This window comes from Carettochelys insculpta, chromosome 3 (assembly GCF_033958435.1).
Source record: "Carettochelys insculpta isolate YL-2023 chromosome 3, ASM3395843v1, whole genome shotgun sequence".
NCBI lineage: Eukaryota > Metazoa > Chordata > Testudines > Carettochelyidae > Carettochelys > Carettochelys insculpta.
Genome location: NC_134139.1, coordinates 102809985 through 102827130, shown reverse-complemented (window position 1 = coordinate 102827130; position 17146 = coordinate 102809985). Strand labels below are relative to the sequence as shown.

The window sequence follows — 17146 nt, the reverse complement described above, 5'->3', positions numbered from 1 at the left end:
GCAGTTTCTTGCCTCCTTCTAAGTTTTTGCTCAATACTTTACAAAAATAAAAAAAAAAAAAAAAATCAATGGCCAAATTATGAACCTCTGAAAAATGTCTACTGCACATACACAGTAGCTAATGTACTTCTCATTCGTCTTTCTCCTGTTTTCCTTCACATCACTGTGATGCTTATCATATAGGTAACATGGAAAATACCGTAATTTCTACCACACTTTACATTTTAAAGGAGAACCATAACTTTTTTTAACTGTAACATTGTTTTGATTTCATCTCAATGTTCAGGGTTCTACTAATTACAGTAAAGTCAGATGGTGGGGAGGGGTATCCTCCAGGATCTATATATAGAGACCCAAAAAGGTTGTGCCAGAATGTCTGTTTTTAGAGGATACTTCTACTGCTCTAATGGAATGTTTACACTGCAGTCAGGAGGGGATAAAGCAGCACATACAGGAATTTTAAAGCTATCTCATTGAAAAAATAGGAGGGTAGCTGTGGCAGCATGGGCTAGTCACTAAAAGCCATACCCAGGTCCTGGGTAAGCTTTGCTGGGCAGCTTCTTTCATGCTACCATGCAAGCTAGCTAACATGGAAATCACGTGTCTTGACTGGGAGTACATAAAGACCCTGGGGATAGATCAACAGAGTAAATAAATTCCTGTGGCTGCCTCAGGTTAATGGATTTGAGTTGCAAAATTATTGTACAGATGTTTGGGCTCAGGCTGAAGCCTGAGCTCTTGGATCCTGTCAAGCCAGAGTCCAAAAATATCCACGGTAATTTTATAGCCCCACAAGCCAGCCCCATGAGCCTGAGTCACGTGATCCAGGCCAGCTCTGACTGTATCCTGTGTCTTCTAACCCAGTGTAGATGTATCTTTATTGTTTGAAGGTTTAGGATCATTTGGTAATTTAGCCTTCAGATGAACAACTAACACTTGTACCCATATTATAATAGGTCTAAAGAATTGGGTGGAATGATCCCTCTGACTATTTTTTCCCCCACAAAAACTCTTCTTTAATTTAAAAAACCCAAACAAATAAGCAATTGCACAGAAGACAATAGGCTCGGAGGAAACTAGAATGTAAAACAAAAAGACAAAAACATTATCAAAAATACTCCAAAATAAAATATTTTAATTGTAATTTGAGAGAATTCAAACAAGGAGATCCTCTGCTGATTAACACTCAAGCCTCATTTGCCTTATTCTGCCTTTGATTTTGCAGTATGTTTATGAAACATGCGAAACCGTATTTCAGGCACTCCGTCTTCAGTTTAAATGAGACTACTCATGTGAGTAAAGGTACTTAGAAAATTTATATTGATATATATGAAAGAAGAATGTTAAGGATCAAGCGGGAGCATTAACAAATTAAGTTAAACTCATCAAATCTGGATGTGACATTCTTATATTGATCACTGAGGCTAAAATACCTATTTATCAGGATCTAACTAAAATATCAAAACCAGTAATTTTTGTTTTTTAATGGTTTATAATAAATATCCATCAAAATCCTCATTTGAAATATTGTTAAATCATAGGACACAAGGTGACCTGGTCTAAATACATGCTTAACTGTTTGCAGTCTCAGACCCTTGCTCTTCATTTTCACCATTGCTTATCCTGTCCATCACCAGCAGACAATTTTATATCTGGAAAACAGTCCCTAAAAACCCATAGCAGCAGACTCCTCTACATGTCTCTTGGTTAACATGTAGAACACATTGTAAAAGCACTTGCTGGCCAGCACTCCATCAATAAAAAAATGGAGCAAAATCCCTTATGGACCAAGCTTAGCTTCTGTTTATCCAAAAGACCAAATCTATTCCCAAACCCGGATGTCTAGCCAGCAGCCTGTCAGCCTAATGCAGTAACCATGCACCTTCAGATCAGCCACCAGATTTGTCATAATAATGTGTTAATCGCAATCTGTCCCGCTGACGAGCTAAACTGCCAGAACACTGCCGTGTGGTGCACACTCCAGTAAGAGGCCTGGTGGCATCTTCATTATGGATGCACGTTAAAAAGGGCATTCAATTTCCAACAGCCACTTCTAAGGTTAACATGTATTTCAGTCAAATGCTAAAGAATAGGGATATCTGTCCCACTTCTGTGCAAACACAGAGTCATTAATTATTAAAAAAGAGCAAGCAAAGGAGCAAAAGATGCTATGTATATTGCACAGCTTGGCTTAATGAGTGGCACAGAGTAAGGTTTCAGTCTGCACTTTTTCCCTCCCCTGTATAAATTAATTTAACATACAAAATTAATAACAAAGTACACTGGGACGAAGATTGAATATTTTGAAACCTGTAATAGACTCCAACAAAGGACAGATTCCCTTCACTGTGGCACTCAGCTGATTATTTTAAAAGCACAGTAATATTTTCAGAGACAAGGAACACTTAATGGCTCATGAAGAGTAGTTTTACCGATCTAATACAGCAAACTCTCGACTTACACATAGGTTGTGTAATGGGCAACCACATGTAAGTCGAATTTCATGGAAGTCAGCGGAGCTCGGAAACTGACCACCACTGGTATGCTTGTCTGTTTCCTGCTCCCCACCAGTCCTTAGAGCCAGGTAACTGACCAGTACAGCAGTGCTGGTCAGTTTCTCAGTTCCCACAAGTGGAGGGGGGCTGGGAGCAGAGGGGAACCGGGAGCCAGGCTTCCACCTGGATCCCAGCTCCCTGCCACTCACGAGTTTGACTCTCATTAATCCAAGTAATGTGCAAGTCAAAATAATGTAAATAGGGGTTTTTACTGTAGTACTTACTCTCACTTATAAAAGAAACTAACTGCAAAGCACGCTTGATGAAGTTACAAGTACAGTTAGTACAGATTCATAACATTTCCAATATAGCTAAATTAACCCCCTGGCAGTTAGTTGATCTCTTATCTTCTTACTCGCCCCTCCCCACCTTTCTTTCCATCTGTTTGTCTTCCATTTATATCTGCAGTACACAAAGGTCTTTACTGTGAACTACAGATTACTCAATTTATAAGCATGTTGTACTCCTGCTGTCAAAATATCTAAGCCACGTTCAGACTTACTAATAAAGGCAGATATCTATCCACTGTTCCCATAATACCTACTTCTGCACCTTTATGTCCTATAGTCCCAAGATAATGCCCTGTAATACTTCAGGGTTGTATTTCTTTAAGCTGTTAACTATTTCATTTCATTATTTTGATTTGCAGATTTCTTTGTAGTGTTCATTACTGTCCGAAAGTTACATAATGGTAAAATTCCACCAAATGGAACATTCAGCATTAATTGTATGTGAACCTGTCACAAAAATATATTAATTAAAAAGTATGTGCATTAAATAGTTATTAGTAATCAAACAGGAGAGGTGAACACACTGTCTTAATAAATCATTAAGCAAAATCAAGTATCACATGCTGTTGAATACAATATAATGGTAAATTTAGACTCAAATGAAAGCTGTGTGAAGTTAGAAATCAGTCAGATACTGAATTTTTCTGTCATGCAAACATGAACACACATATCCTGAACAACAGTAACACAATCTTTACAACATTCAGACACAAAGAAGAAATAAGCAGTGACTTAATCGTTCATTAAATTTCTAATTTGGGGTACATCAAAAGCTTTTCTGGGTCTCGTTGATTTTCAGAAGCAAAACTTCCATAGTCTTAAATGGGATGTATGTAGCTCAAACAGCCCACAACATTTTTTAAATTTAGGGTCAATACATATTACTAACACTAACGAAATATGGCATAGAATACATATATAAACATTGGTAAATTGCTTCCCAAGAGCCAGAAATATACACTGCACAAAAACTCTTTTCATACCCTCACCCTTATTCTTTCCCTATAAGTCTCTTGCCATCAGTAATAAAAGACTTGTTGTTTATTTATTTATTGCCAAATTTTGGAACTCCCCTACTTTGGGGGACAGAAATCTTTTGATAACTTCCATTCATAAATTCTTAAGAAAACATCCTGAAAATAACTGCCAATATTAAAGCAGATGATTTTCAGTGTATCAATTACAAATTTTCATTGTAGTCCATTGCAAAACGTAACTGATCTCAATTTTCTTATTAGATTGCATCAATTTTTATTCTGTTTCCAGACCGTGCTGTTGGTTTCCTTCATTAAATTTTCAGACTAGAGTTCACAAACCACCGTTTTGAAATACAGGCATAGTAATTAGTATTTATTTCAGGTGATGGAACTAAATCATATTCTTCAGGTGAAAATAAAAATACAAAAACAACACTGACCAGTGTCCATCTCCCTCCCACCACAGGTATTCCAAATACCACTGAAATGAAAAGCCTACCCGTTACATTAATAGGAACCACATCTGCCTGGACTGCTTGCGCTTGCTGTCGCATTTTCTCCTCTGGTGTTGGCAATGGAAGTGACTTGGTCCAGTTGGTTTGAGTGTTGATATCAGAGCATTCATCTGAAACTGGTGTTCTGGTTCTCTTGATGCTAATAAGCTTTTCCTCTTCTGGGGAAGGGACTGAGCACTACAAAAATAAGTAGATACAACCCTATAAATTTCTTATAAGCAAAAAATGTCCAGCCAAACTGTGATAGCCTTATGGACAGTGAATAGTACTTGACACTGCAAGTAGTCGTCTTGCAGTCAGCGGGACTACTCATGTAGTGAGATACTACTCAGCAAGAGCATGGGTATCACAGCCTGTCCATAAAAAGTATGATCTCTCTCTCTTTTTTTTTTTTTAATTAAAACTTTTTATTTATCTAACAAACAGTTCAGATGTAAGAATATATATATTAAGGTAGCAAGAGAAATTATTTTGAGCATGGCAAATCATAAAGCTATTTATTAATGTGTTCCTTTTTGCAGTTGTTACTCTGTATTATGTGCAGCCAGATTAATTAATGTCACGCGTGTACCTAGCTGTGATGGGCTCTTTAAGGATGTACACAGCTTTAGCAAGAAGCCTGTTATGAAGAGGCAGGTTTTGATGCAGTTCACTGAAGGACAGACTTAAAATAAAGCACAGGAGAGAAATCCAGACCCATATCAGTGATATACATTGATAGTACCAAAGAATAAGAACAAGTAAGTTCCACTCAAAGGCTAACCAAGAAAAAAAAACCAAAAAAAACCCTAAGTGTTAGGAGAAGTTGTGGTGTGGGTGAGTTTTTCCTTTCTCTGACCATGGTGTTCCAAAACCCTCCGTCTGACCTCTCTGCTGACATCTGTGTTTCAGGACCATCAACCTGGGATACTGTGCTAGGTGAAGTTACCCATCCAGTCCCTTTGTCATTCTGCCAAGTAGAACAACCCCTTAGCAGGGAGACACTATCTAAAACTTGCTTGTCAACCAGTGGTCAGATCACTGTCTTCCTTGATATCATTCACTCCTCATAGCTTGACTACCACACAGGGAGGCTGAATCTGAAATCCTCTGGCGTCACCACTGGTGGGCTGGGGGCTGAGGATTTGGGAAGATGTCTGTACAACTTTTATAAATGGAGTTTTTAGCTTTCCCTAGAAAGTGCAGTAGTATAAAAAGGGTGTATGCAGCTGATGTGCTGCAACTACAGCTTAATACACAGATTTTATTATTTGACTGATGTGTTGTCTTTCCACTCTTGGTCCCCCCACCCCTTACTTAGACTGTATGCTCTTTAAGGCAGGGGCCACTTTCTATTATTTGTATTATGCCTAGTACAATGGAGGCTGGAGCCTCTTGATGTAACTAATAAATGACACTAATAATAAATGTATCTGATGAAGTGGGTCTTTGCCCACAAAAGCTTACGCTCCAAAATATCTGTTAGTCGATAAGGTGCCACAGGACTTCTTGCTGTTCATGAATAATACTGTATTTCCATGATCCAAGAATATGCTTTAAAGTGTAGGAATTGGTTTAAATGTGCTATCTGACCTACAGATATTTCTGTTCATATTTTAGACAGTCCAAAAACCAACAGAATCTTACGATGTTCCTTGCGTTTCGTTGAGGAACATAATCCTGCACTAAGCTCCAAGGGCAGATCATTGTGGCTGTGCTCCATGAAGCAAATAGGGCTCACTTCCTGCAGAGGACTGTTGCCTAAAAATCTCAACCTGCAAAATACTTTTTCCCAATCACTGAGGTTTATAACAGACGGGCACGAACCGAGCAATTGAGAAAAACTAACAAACACACTCATGTAATAGGGCGATCATATCTTCCTCTCCCAAATATGGGACAGGGAGATATTGGGGAAGGGGCATCTCCTCCTGGCTCCATCAAGCCCCAGGGAGCTGGGAAGGAGGCAGTAGCTGCTGGAGCTCCCCAGGAGCCCCGAGAAAGAGGCAGCTGCTGGCCCTAACCTGGAGCCCCGGGGAAGCTGCAGCTGCCAGTGCTCCCTGGGAGCCCAGGGAAGCAGCAGCTGCCCACACTTCCCCGAGGCTCGGGAAAGTGACTTCCACCAGCAGCTGTGCCTGTGCGGCTGCTGGCGGAAAAGGTGGGGGAGGGCCCAAATACGGGACAATGTGTCCCTTTTAAAAAGGGAGTAGGGATGCCTTCTTGGCATCTCAAATACGGGACTGTCCCACCCAGTACGAGAAGGATGGTCACCCTACCATGTAAGGAATGGCAGTTGGTATTGCATGTTTCAGCCCAGTTTGATTACCAAAAATACAGCTGAGTTCTAATGGGTTTCTAATGAAAATGTTGACCCTGAACTGTAAGTGATGTTAACCTCTATTGCTACAGTACATAGAACTGGAAGGAAAAAGGGGATGTGCATTTGTTTCAATAGGTCAATCAGAATTTATTTGAGGGTGAATAATATTTCCATCCTGAGGCTTTTCTCCCTCTCTGGTTCATTGCCAAAGGACATATTTGAAGCACTGTTTTGCCCTTTGTGTGCAGTGATAAGCTCCAGTAACCTACTTTTCCTCTGATGGGTTGATATTGTCAGAATTAATAATTGTCACACTGAAACTATGCTGTGCTCTAGGTCTCAGCTGTCATCAGGCAATCACCAGGGTCTGCTGCACTATGACAAGTGATACAGATACTCAGTTAAGAAAGTCAGCTTCTCTTTCAAGGAAATTTCTCCAACAACCAGGGTACACATAATTTTCTTCTTTTAAATTAAGTTGTTGTACAGTGGAGTGATAAGATGGCATGGAAACAACAGCATGTTGGGGGAGAAACATGGTGGAATGCTGGCTAGCCAACAATCTGCAGATACTGTTCATATTTTTCAGAAAAATCAGGGTTTAGAAAATTGAGGGGATGTGGGAATGAACTGATCGATCAATCAAGCAAACAAATGTCACAAGTGAAGATCCTTGTGAAAAGTGATTCAAAGCCCTATTTGTGCTGCTAAAATGCCCTTTCAAGGGAAACTGGTGTATCTCTGTTAAAGGAAAGTTTTGGAAATTTTAAAGTTGGGGGGCGGGAGGTGTTGCATAAGAAATCACACTCCAGCTACAGATGACTTTTTTGTCCCCATTGTACAGGCTTCTTGAAGCGCACAACTACCCCTATTTCCTATTCCGGCTCCAAGAGTGTTACTAACAAGTGATACTGGTGAGAATTATCTGCTTAAGCTTTACCTTATCAGTGCACTGAAAAGGCAAAAAAAAAGTGTACACAAAGCTGTGTACAAACTCACTGATAACAACATGTGCTGGGAAACAGCAGTCTGGGTCACCTCTAAATTGGGTGTTTAGCGGAGATACAGATTTCTTGCCAAATATAGAAGTAGTTTTTTTTTTTTTGTTTTTTTTTATTTCAAGGTCATCTAATTGTCTAAACTAGTGCATAAAGCCTTGTAGGCAGATAGGTGAACGATAGTTGTAATTGTGGGAATGTCTTTTCATCCAATAAGGTACATTACAACAAAGTAGTAGTGGGCAAGGGGCAATATCCAAGAGTATGCTGTACATGCAGCAACTCAGTGTAGCCATAAAAGCAAATCTGAGTATTTCTGAAATAAGAGAAAGCAACTTTTAAAAAATTCTGTTTCATAGTAGCTTTATTTGCGAGGGAGGGCAATAGAATAAAGTTTCAAAGTATGGTTTCTAATTTATATGCAGATTTTTCACTGATATGCACAATGGGTATTATAGAAAAAAATGTGGAACTCAAATAGAGGTTAGTGTGAGATCTCTCCACTGGAAAATGTGTCTCATGTGGAAATCGACTCAGCAAGGCTGTCTTCTCTGTACTTCTCATACTTTGTTGTGATTCTGTCCTTCACATTTCCCATTACCTATCAAATGGTTTCACTTCCTGAGAAGATTTACAGTATTTGCTTCCAACAACTTTACTGGCAACTTATTCCACGCTGATTAATCCACAGTATGTTCAGCCTAACATCCAAAGCTCTGTATAGACCTTAGTCCTCAGTTTTGCTTATCTGTTCAGAGGAATGATATGCTTTAGAAATGATTGCTAGCTGAATTGTGTGATTAGACATTTCCTAACATCCAGTTTGCTTTTTCGACTGCTGCTGCACATTATGTGGGTGCTTTCAAAGAACTATCCACGATGACTAAGATCTCTTTGCTGATTAGCTGTAGCTAAATCAGCCCCCATCATATTTTATGTATAATTGGAGTTATTTTTTTCAAGTGTGCATTACTTTATTTTGTTGTCCAATCACTTAGTTTTAAGAGCTCTTTTTGAAGTTCTTTACAGTCTGCTTTGGTCTTATTTATCTTGAGCTAGTTTGTACCGTCTGCAAACTTTGTCACTTCACAATTTACCCTTTTCTCCAGATCATTTATGAATAAGTTGAATAGGATTCATCCTAGAACTGACCCTGGAGAAAAACCACTATGCCCCTCTCCATACCATTTATTCCTACCTTTTGTTGCCTGGCTTTTAACCAGTTCTCAATCCATGAAAGGATCCCCCTTCTTATCCCACGACAACTTAATTTACAGAACTGGAAGGAAAAAAGGGGGTGCAAGAGGTGTTGAGAGCCTCTGGCGAGAGACCTTGTCAAAGGCTTTCTGGAAATCTAAGTACACTATATCTTCTGGATTCACCTTGTCCACACGTTTGTTGACCCCTTTAAAGAACTCTAATAGATTACGAAGACATGACTTCCCTTTCCAGAAACCATGTTGACTTTTGCCCAACACATTATGTTCTTCTATGCGTCTGCCAATTTTATTCTTTACTATGGTATCAACTAATTTGCCTGGTACTGATGCTAGATTAACTGGTCTATAATTGCTGGGATTGCCTCTAGAGCCCTTCTAAAATATTGGTGTTACATTAGCTATCTTCCAGTCAGTGGGTAGAGAAGCTGATTCGAAGGATAGGTTACAAACCACAGTTATAAGTTCTGCAATTTCACATTGGATTTTTTTCAGAACTCTTGAATGAATGCCATCTGGTCCCACTGACTTGTTACTGTTGAGTTTATCAATCAGTGCTAAAACCATCTATACCACCACCTTAATCTTGGACAACTCCTCAAATTTGTCACCCATCAAGGACGGCTGAGGTTTGGGAATCTCCTTAACATCCTCAGCCATAAAGACTGAAATAGAAAATTCATTAGTTTCTCTTCAAATACTTTATCATCTTTGAGTTCTCTTTTTGTATCTCGAATGTCTAGGGGCCACACTGTTTGTTTAACTGGCTTCCTGCTTCTGATGTACTTAAAAACATTTTGTTATTGCTTTTTTGAGTTTTTGGCTAGCTGTTCTTCAAACTCCTTGTTGGTTTTTCTCAATACATTTTTACACTTAATTTAGTGTTTATGAACCTTTCTATTCTCCTCACTGGGATCTGACTTCCACAACCTCACAACTGTAATCCTGCCCTATCTCTGGGCTGTTCAACAGGAAGAAGCAGCACAGCACAGCACAGGGCCTAGGTGTCTCAAAAAAGTACAGGCCTCTCTCAGCCTGGATACAGCAAAAGAAATTTTGCTAACAAAGATCAACAAGAGCCAATTCCTCAAGCCCAGAGCTGAACCACAATGTTTGCATGTTTTTGATGACTGGCAGAACAAGGATCATTGTCATGAAATAGCCATTCAAGAAAATATACTGCTCATTTAAGAACTTTAAAGAGAAGTGTTAACAGGTTTGCAAAAGCAATGAGAATGTTAGTTTGTCAAGTAAACAAAGGGTCCTGGGCTTCAGACTACTGAGCTAATGCAAAAAATGACAGGACTGGATTTAACATTACTTTTGTTGGTGGTTATTTTTGTTTGTTTATACAAAGAAAATAGCAGCGGGTGAGGAACAAAGAATAAAAGCACCATAAGATTCCAAATATGCTAATGCTATAGTAACATCAAGCTGCAACTAGAACAGCTGGATGCTTCCATTGTGGCTAGGTACCTTGAGGCTCCATGGAACCAAGGAACAGCAGGCGCTAATGCAAGACTGAGATATGCAGTCTAACAAACTAGACTGTTGAGTGAGAGAAAAAGAAAGAAAGAGAATGTGTGAAAAAGAGAATGAAAGAGAACAAATGTAAAAAGACAAACATTGAAATGATACTGTATATACACTTTCAGAAAGCAAGGGGGAATCAGTGACTGAAATAACACCTTCTTGTTTGTGTCTTTGTTACAAGGAAATCAGATAAATGCTGTCCACCAAAAGTACTGAGAGTGACCTGTCCTCTGTGAATAATCAGGTCTTTACTACTGATATTTCAAATACAAAGGTACTAATTCATCCTTCCAGCAGGTTTATGCTACAGTGCACTGCCAACCTAAGGTATGTAACTCCTGCTACATGAATACTGTAGCTGGAGTCAACATAACTTAGGTTGAGTTGCCGCAAGGTCCTCATTGGAGGGAGAGAGGAGGTCAATGGGAAAAAAAAAAACTCTCCCATTTGCTTCCCTTACACTACTTGTTGGGAAGGAGAACTGGAGTTGATCAGAGAGTGATCTTCAACTAGACCTGCTAAATCAACCACTGGGGGATTGATTGCTGCAGGATCGATCTCCTGGTAACTATGGACATGCCCTTAATGAACTCCACTAGTTAAACTAGGAAACAACTTGGTTCATCCTGTAATTTGGAAGACGGGGCCGGGGGGGGGGGGGGGGGAGTGGGAGAGAGATCTTGAGTATTTTGTACTACATAAATTATCTTTCAGAAAGCCATGCTTGATTATTCAGTCTATTCACACTCTCTCTCTCTCCCTCCTTTTTTATTTTTTTACTGGATAAACTTGCCTGTTATGTACCTGACAGTTTCCTGGAATAATCACCTGTCAGTCCAAACCTTCAAACCTTTCCTAAGCAGACAAACTGTGTAGTTTTGTGATGTGAATATCATCTTCTAGTGACTTAGCTAAGAGAACTATACTTACACTTGCACCATAATTTCATGCCAATTGTCAAGAAAATAAAGGAAGATGAATTATCCAACTACACCACCTAGTCTACCAGAAATGTTCAGGGAGCATGGAGACCCCTGGTAAGTCCATTATCTGAAATTACCATACTGTATAATATAGTTTTCCTGAAGCAAAAATAGAATTACACCAATTTAGGAGAAATTTCCAAACAGTAAATGAGAATTCATTGATCTATTCAACATTCTATTACTGTCCAGTTACAACACTGAAATATGCCCTTCCTCTTGTCTGCCTATTAAAGATTTGCTTTGATTACTTTTGATAAACAGCAGATATCATTAGAAAGCTTTCCTGAAAAGGGGATATTTTTGTTGTTTGAATCACTCTTGCTACAAATGGAAGAACTCTGAGCTCAAATCTACACTGGTGCTTGAATACTTTTCTACCCCCATAAGTGAAGACTTATGGGCTCAAGTGACCCGTTACAGCTGCCTTCTTAGAAGTCTTTGACTTTTTTAATAAGGAGATTAAACATCAATTTTAGAGAATTTTAGAGATGTTAATTCAAACAGAGCACAATTCCAGAATATCACTTTAAAATTTAAACAAACAAACAAACAAAGTTGCTACATAAGCAAAGAAGAACACGAACCACTGAGACTGTGCAGTGTGACGTGAGCGCCACAGAGCAATTTTGCTAATGGGTAAAATCCTGCTAAGTTTAAGCTAAAGTGAGAGCGCTAATGCAGTTCAGTTAATTAGTGTCACTAAACACTGTGCCATCCTTGCATCTGTCCATCCTCCTTCCCACTAAACCATGTTTTCAGTAAGACAGATTAGTAGGAAGATGTTTTAATTTGAAATAGAAATGCTATTCACTCAATGAAGTGTAATCATTTATAGTTAAACACTTCAGCTAAACATTAACCAAATAAAATATTAGCAATTTCTTTATTAATAATTTTAAACAGCCTATCACAGAAACCTTAAGGATGACAATGTTTAGTCTTTAAGCAGAATTATCCATGGCAACTAATCCTTAGAAAGTCTGCTCACCCATAGCCAATCTTAATACTACATCATATTCACTAAATTTTACACATGAACTTTTATGGGCTACAGTAACAGAGAGTAAGCCGTGCTAGTCTACACACTATCAAAACAAAAAGCAGTCAAGTAGCACTTTAAAGACTAGCAAAATAGTTTATTAGGTGAGCTTCTGTCCCATGAAAGTTCACCTAATAAACTATTTTGCTAGTCTTTAAAGTGTTACTTGACTGCTTTTTGTTTTTATGGGCTATGTGTCTATGAGAGCACTCAGATACTTAAAACAGCTTCAACACATGCATACAATTTTAGACATGCACAGCAACAGCTATGAACATACAGTCAATACTTTCTATTGCAAAAGATGTATATTACATTATGATTCCTACTGATTTCAACAGGGACTTTGCAGATCATGTTTGTAATGTGCTTGATACTCTTTACTTCCATAGTGCATACACAGTGATTGTTAACAGGATGCTACAAAGTACACTGTTAAAGCACAGCAAAAATAGAATCACACCACCTAGCTGAAGGTTCTACAAAGCCTATCATTGACATGGGGTTATGTTAATGGTGGAAATGAAAAACTTCATGATATTATCAATCACTTTATACTGAATTCTAAGGACCTACAGACCGCACAGCGTAGACGCGATTTATACATAGACAAACATACACAAAGGCCATGTCTACACGGCCCATTAGCACAGTACTGCTGATGGCAGCACTAGGCTAATGATAATTCTAGATATTGCAAATGGAGGCCCATTTTCAAACTCAAGCCGCTAATAAGCATAGTCATGCGAGATTTCACTGTTGGCACATGGGGGTGCTGGCAGTACAGGGGCCACCTGGGGACTGTGAAACAGAGGGGGACGTTTAGCCGGCAGAGGCACATCCACACGGCCTCTGTACTGGCAGCACCCCACTCTGCCAACAGCGAAATCTCACTGTGCAAGTTTGCAAATGGACCTCCATTTGTAATTTCTAGAACCATCATTAGCATTGCGCTACTGGGCGGTGTAGACATGGCATGTAGGTATAATGTTAGTATTACATGATCAAAAAGAAAAAATAAACTACCATGAAGATAAGGCTGTGATATGAACTCACAAAACAATACCAGACTATTGTTAGGCAATCAATATTTTGTGCCAAGATATTACAGGATATGGTATCTTGGATAATGCATGCACTCCAATGCTTATGCACAATGGGATCAATTAAGAAAGGGTTACTAAATTCAGCTTGAAATTTTCTTGCTCTTATACAGCTAATTCAGAACTTTAATATTAAACCAACGTAGTGTTTCTGGAGTTGAAATAATTAAAATCAAAGGAAGACTATAAGACCATCTTAATATTACAGCTAAATTGTCCTTTTCCAAAACATTTCACTTTTTTCAGTAATTTCCAGGTTCTGAGACAAATACCAGGGTTGCTGAGTTGAGACAGGGCACATAATATGAGGTAAACTGACATGCACTGAGCCAAACCAGTAGAAATGTGAGATCTTTCAATCCTTTATAGCATGTTTAATGCATTCTTCCCAATCTCCTACCTCCTTAGTAGGCCTGCCAATTAATCACATTGTTAAACAATAATAGAAAATATATTTAAATTTATAATACAGTATATTTTGGATGTTTTTGTACATTTTCAAATATACTGATACCAATTACAACACAGAATACAAAGTGTACAGGGATCATTTTATATTATTTTTGATTACAAACATTTGTACTGTAAAAAGATACACAAAAGAGAAAGCATTTTAATTCATTTCATAAAGTGCTGAAGTGTAATCTACTTATTGTGAAAGTGCAATTTAGATACATAGATTTTTTTATGGAAGTGCACACAAAAACAGAACAATGTAAAACACTGAGCCTTCAAGTCCACTCAGTCTTATTACATGTTCAGTCAATGGCTAAGAAAAACCAGTTTGTTTTCATTTATGGGAGATGATGCTACCTTTTATTTACAATGTAATTGGAAGTTAGAACAGGCCTTTGCATGACACTGTTGTAGCCAGTGTTGCAAGGTATTTATATGCTAGATATGCAAAACATATTCCTTCACGTTTCAACCATCAGTCCAGAGAACACGTTTCCATGCTGATTTCAAACTGATATTCTATTATTGTTTCACAGTGCAATAAAAACTGCAATTAACCAGGACTTTATTAAATCTCACAATTAACTGCAACCATTTTTTAAAGGTTTGACAGCCTATGCCTTACCTTTTGTTCAATTTCTTCATAATCATCTTCATAGCTTCCACAGGCTGCACTGGAAGAAGAAGAGAATGTTGGACCCTGAGAGTAATATTGTGAACTTCGATAGCCATCCCTCCGCAGTTTGTCACATTCTACACATAGGAGGGGAAGAAATAAAACAAAAAGATAATGTTATTCCCATTTGCTTACTTGATTGCAGTAAGTTTAAAACGCACCTGATAAAAATGTATGTAGAATAAAGCTCTCATATATATGAGTCTAATGGTAACTAAGGGTTTTGCTCCCTTGATACAATGAAAACTGATCCTATTCTGTCTGTACTCATCCTTAATCTTTCGTCTGGCCAATTTCTAATATGAATTACAATATTAGACTGTAGACATCATACATATATTCTATTTTCATAAAGTATGCATATACATATATAGTATGTGCAATATATTGTAATTACACATATACTTCAGTTAACATATGCAAACACACATCTATCGATAGCACATTACAAAAGCCAATCAGTACCCATTACTTTTTTACTGTACAGCAAATCTAAAAAATAAAACACATAGCATTTGCTGTGGAGTGTGGTGATCGGAATTTCTACATTACATCAAACATCTAACAGATAAAAGGATACCGTTTTGAAGTCCTATACATACGTGTATGACACAGATTTAATTTATTGCAGGTGGCAGGAACTCTAGAAATACTATACATACAGAACAACCCTATTTTTCTTGCTTTTCTCTTAAGTGTGGTCTGGCTCAGTGTCTTGACAGATGGCAGGGTACTTCAATATGGGAGGCAAAAGATGTGCTAGGAACAGTGGGCATATCATTTACCAGGCCGGTATACCTCTGTAGTAAGATGGACGGCGTAAGCCCATACAGCATAGGCCTGGTGTGAGGCCTAAGGCCTAGCAACAATGGACAAAATATGGCTCAAAGCAAAGCTAAGCTGTGAGCAAGAAGCAGGCCTCTGCTAACAGAACTTGGCACAGGCAGGGCTGAGAGTACAAAACACCAATTGGTAATTGGTCCAGGTGCAGAACAATAATTGGTGTAAGTTGAAATCACAAGGTCTCACCAGATCATTAAAAAAGATCTCGATACCTACCCCTTACAGATACAGACCCAAGTTCAGGAAAGGGTCTAAAATGACAGCATGGTGGATAGGGATGATCTAACCAAATCACAAGGTATAGGGAGATGGGTGGTATCTATGTAGCATCAGAAGGTGGTAACTTGACAATGTCAGAGCGTGGTAACCTGAAACATCAGCAGTGAAGTGTGCTTTGTTTGTACCTGAATATAACGTGATGTCTTGGGGGGGGACCATCTTTGTCTGACCATGGGGGGGCAGTGGAATTTCTACTGCTTGTGATAGTCCACTGCAGCAGGTGCATATGTAGAGGGTATCAGTATAGTATACTATACTCAACTGTTATTTGTACCTAGCTTGGCAACAAATCCTGGCTGGGTGCCTCGGATCCTTACCTGGTCTGTAGTTTTCGGGAAGCTTTGGCTGTGTGCCTGCTTCATTGAACACACACACACTTCTGGTTATCATCAATGGAGCCAAAGCCCATAGGACACAACGGCAGTATATCCACCAAACTACAACCTCCATTATGTGCCCTACATCTGGGCAGTGACTACACTAGCACCCCTCCTTTCAAAAAGGGGGATGCTAATGAGCCACTTCGGCAGGTGCTAATGAGGTGCTGCCATGCATATGCAGCACCTCTAACATAATGGAGGCTGCGTGCATTTCGAAAGTGCTGCTTTTGAAATGCATGCTGCAGATGTAAATGGGGGCCCTTCGAAAGGATGCCTGAACTTTGAAAGCCCTTCTGCCCCTTTCAAAACATGTGCAGACACCATTATGCTAATAAGACACTGCACATGCATGGCAGCACTTCATTAGCATCTGCCGAAATGGCTCCTTAGCGTCTCCCTTTCGAAAGGGGGGTGCTAGTGTAGCCACAGCCCTGGAGGGCAGGTACTGCTCACCACTCAAGCACCACCTGCTAAGTGGCTTTCGCACTGACCATTCATCCAGCCTACCAGCCTGAGGAAGACACAGTGTTTTTAGAAAGAGAGACGGGAGTGCAAATTACAGGGATCCTTTGTCAGGCTAAGTGTAAAGCAAAGAGAGTCTTTCATGTAGCAGGAGAATATAGATAAAGTTGAGGGAGGATTAAAAACCAACCCAAATTTGATCAAAATCCCACTTCATTTCCCTGAATAAAATTTCTATTGCTGTGTTCTTGTCTGTGTACTTTTCTTAATTGATATTCATTGTGACTGTGCTCATAATTGACAGATGCTGGAGCATAAGGAAAAACTAAATGTTCAAGATGCGACAACCAAACTGATTTGTCCAGCCAAACTGTTAGTTTTACATTTCCAGAGACTGAAATCTGAATCTGTGGCAAGATTAGGAAAGCACAAGCAAATATAAGTATTGATTACCCTCTACCTAAGTAACTGAAACATCTCCTGTACTTTGTATGTTGTCATGACGCAAACAGCTTTTGTCATTACGTACTGAAGAAGT

At 39.0% G+C, this 17146-nt stretch overlaps 1 protein-coding gene across 4 annotated transcripts in view; it reads right to left on the bottom strand.

The window, feature by feature from the left end:
* NHSL1 (NHS like 1) overlaps window positions 1-17146 on the bottom strand; it is a 254071-nt gene that overhangs the window by 24384 nt on the left and 212541 nt on the right. For all 4 annotated transcript variants that reach the window (XM_074990474.1, XM_074990475.1, XM_074990477.1 and 1 more), the window contains 2 exons: window positions 14594-14721; window positions 4322-4514 (listed from right to left, as the gene is read on the bottom strand). In XM_074990474.1, coding sequence (XP_074846575.1) covers window positions 4322-4514; window positions 14594-14721 — 321 coding nt within the window. The remainder of the gene's footprint in view (window positions 1-4321; window positions 4515-14593; window positions 14722-17146) is intronic.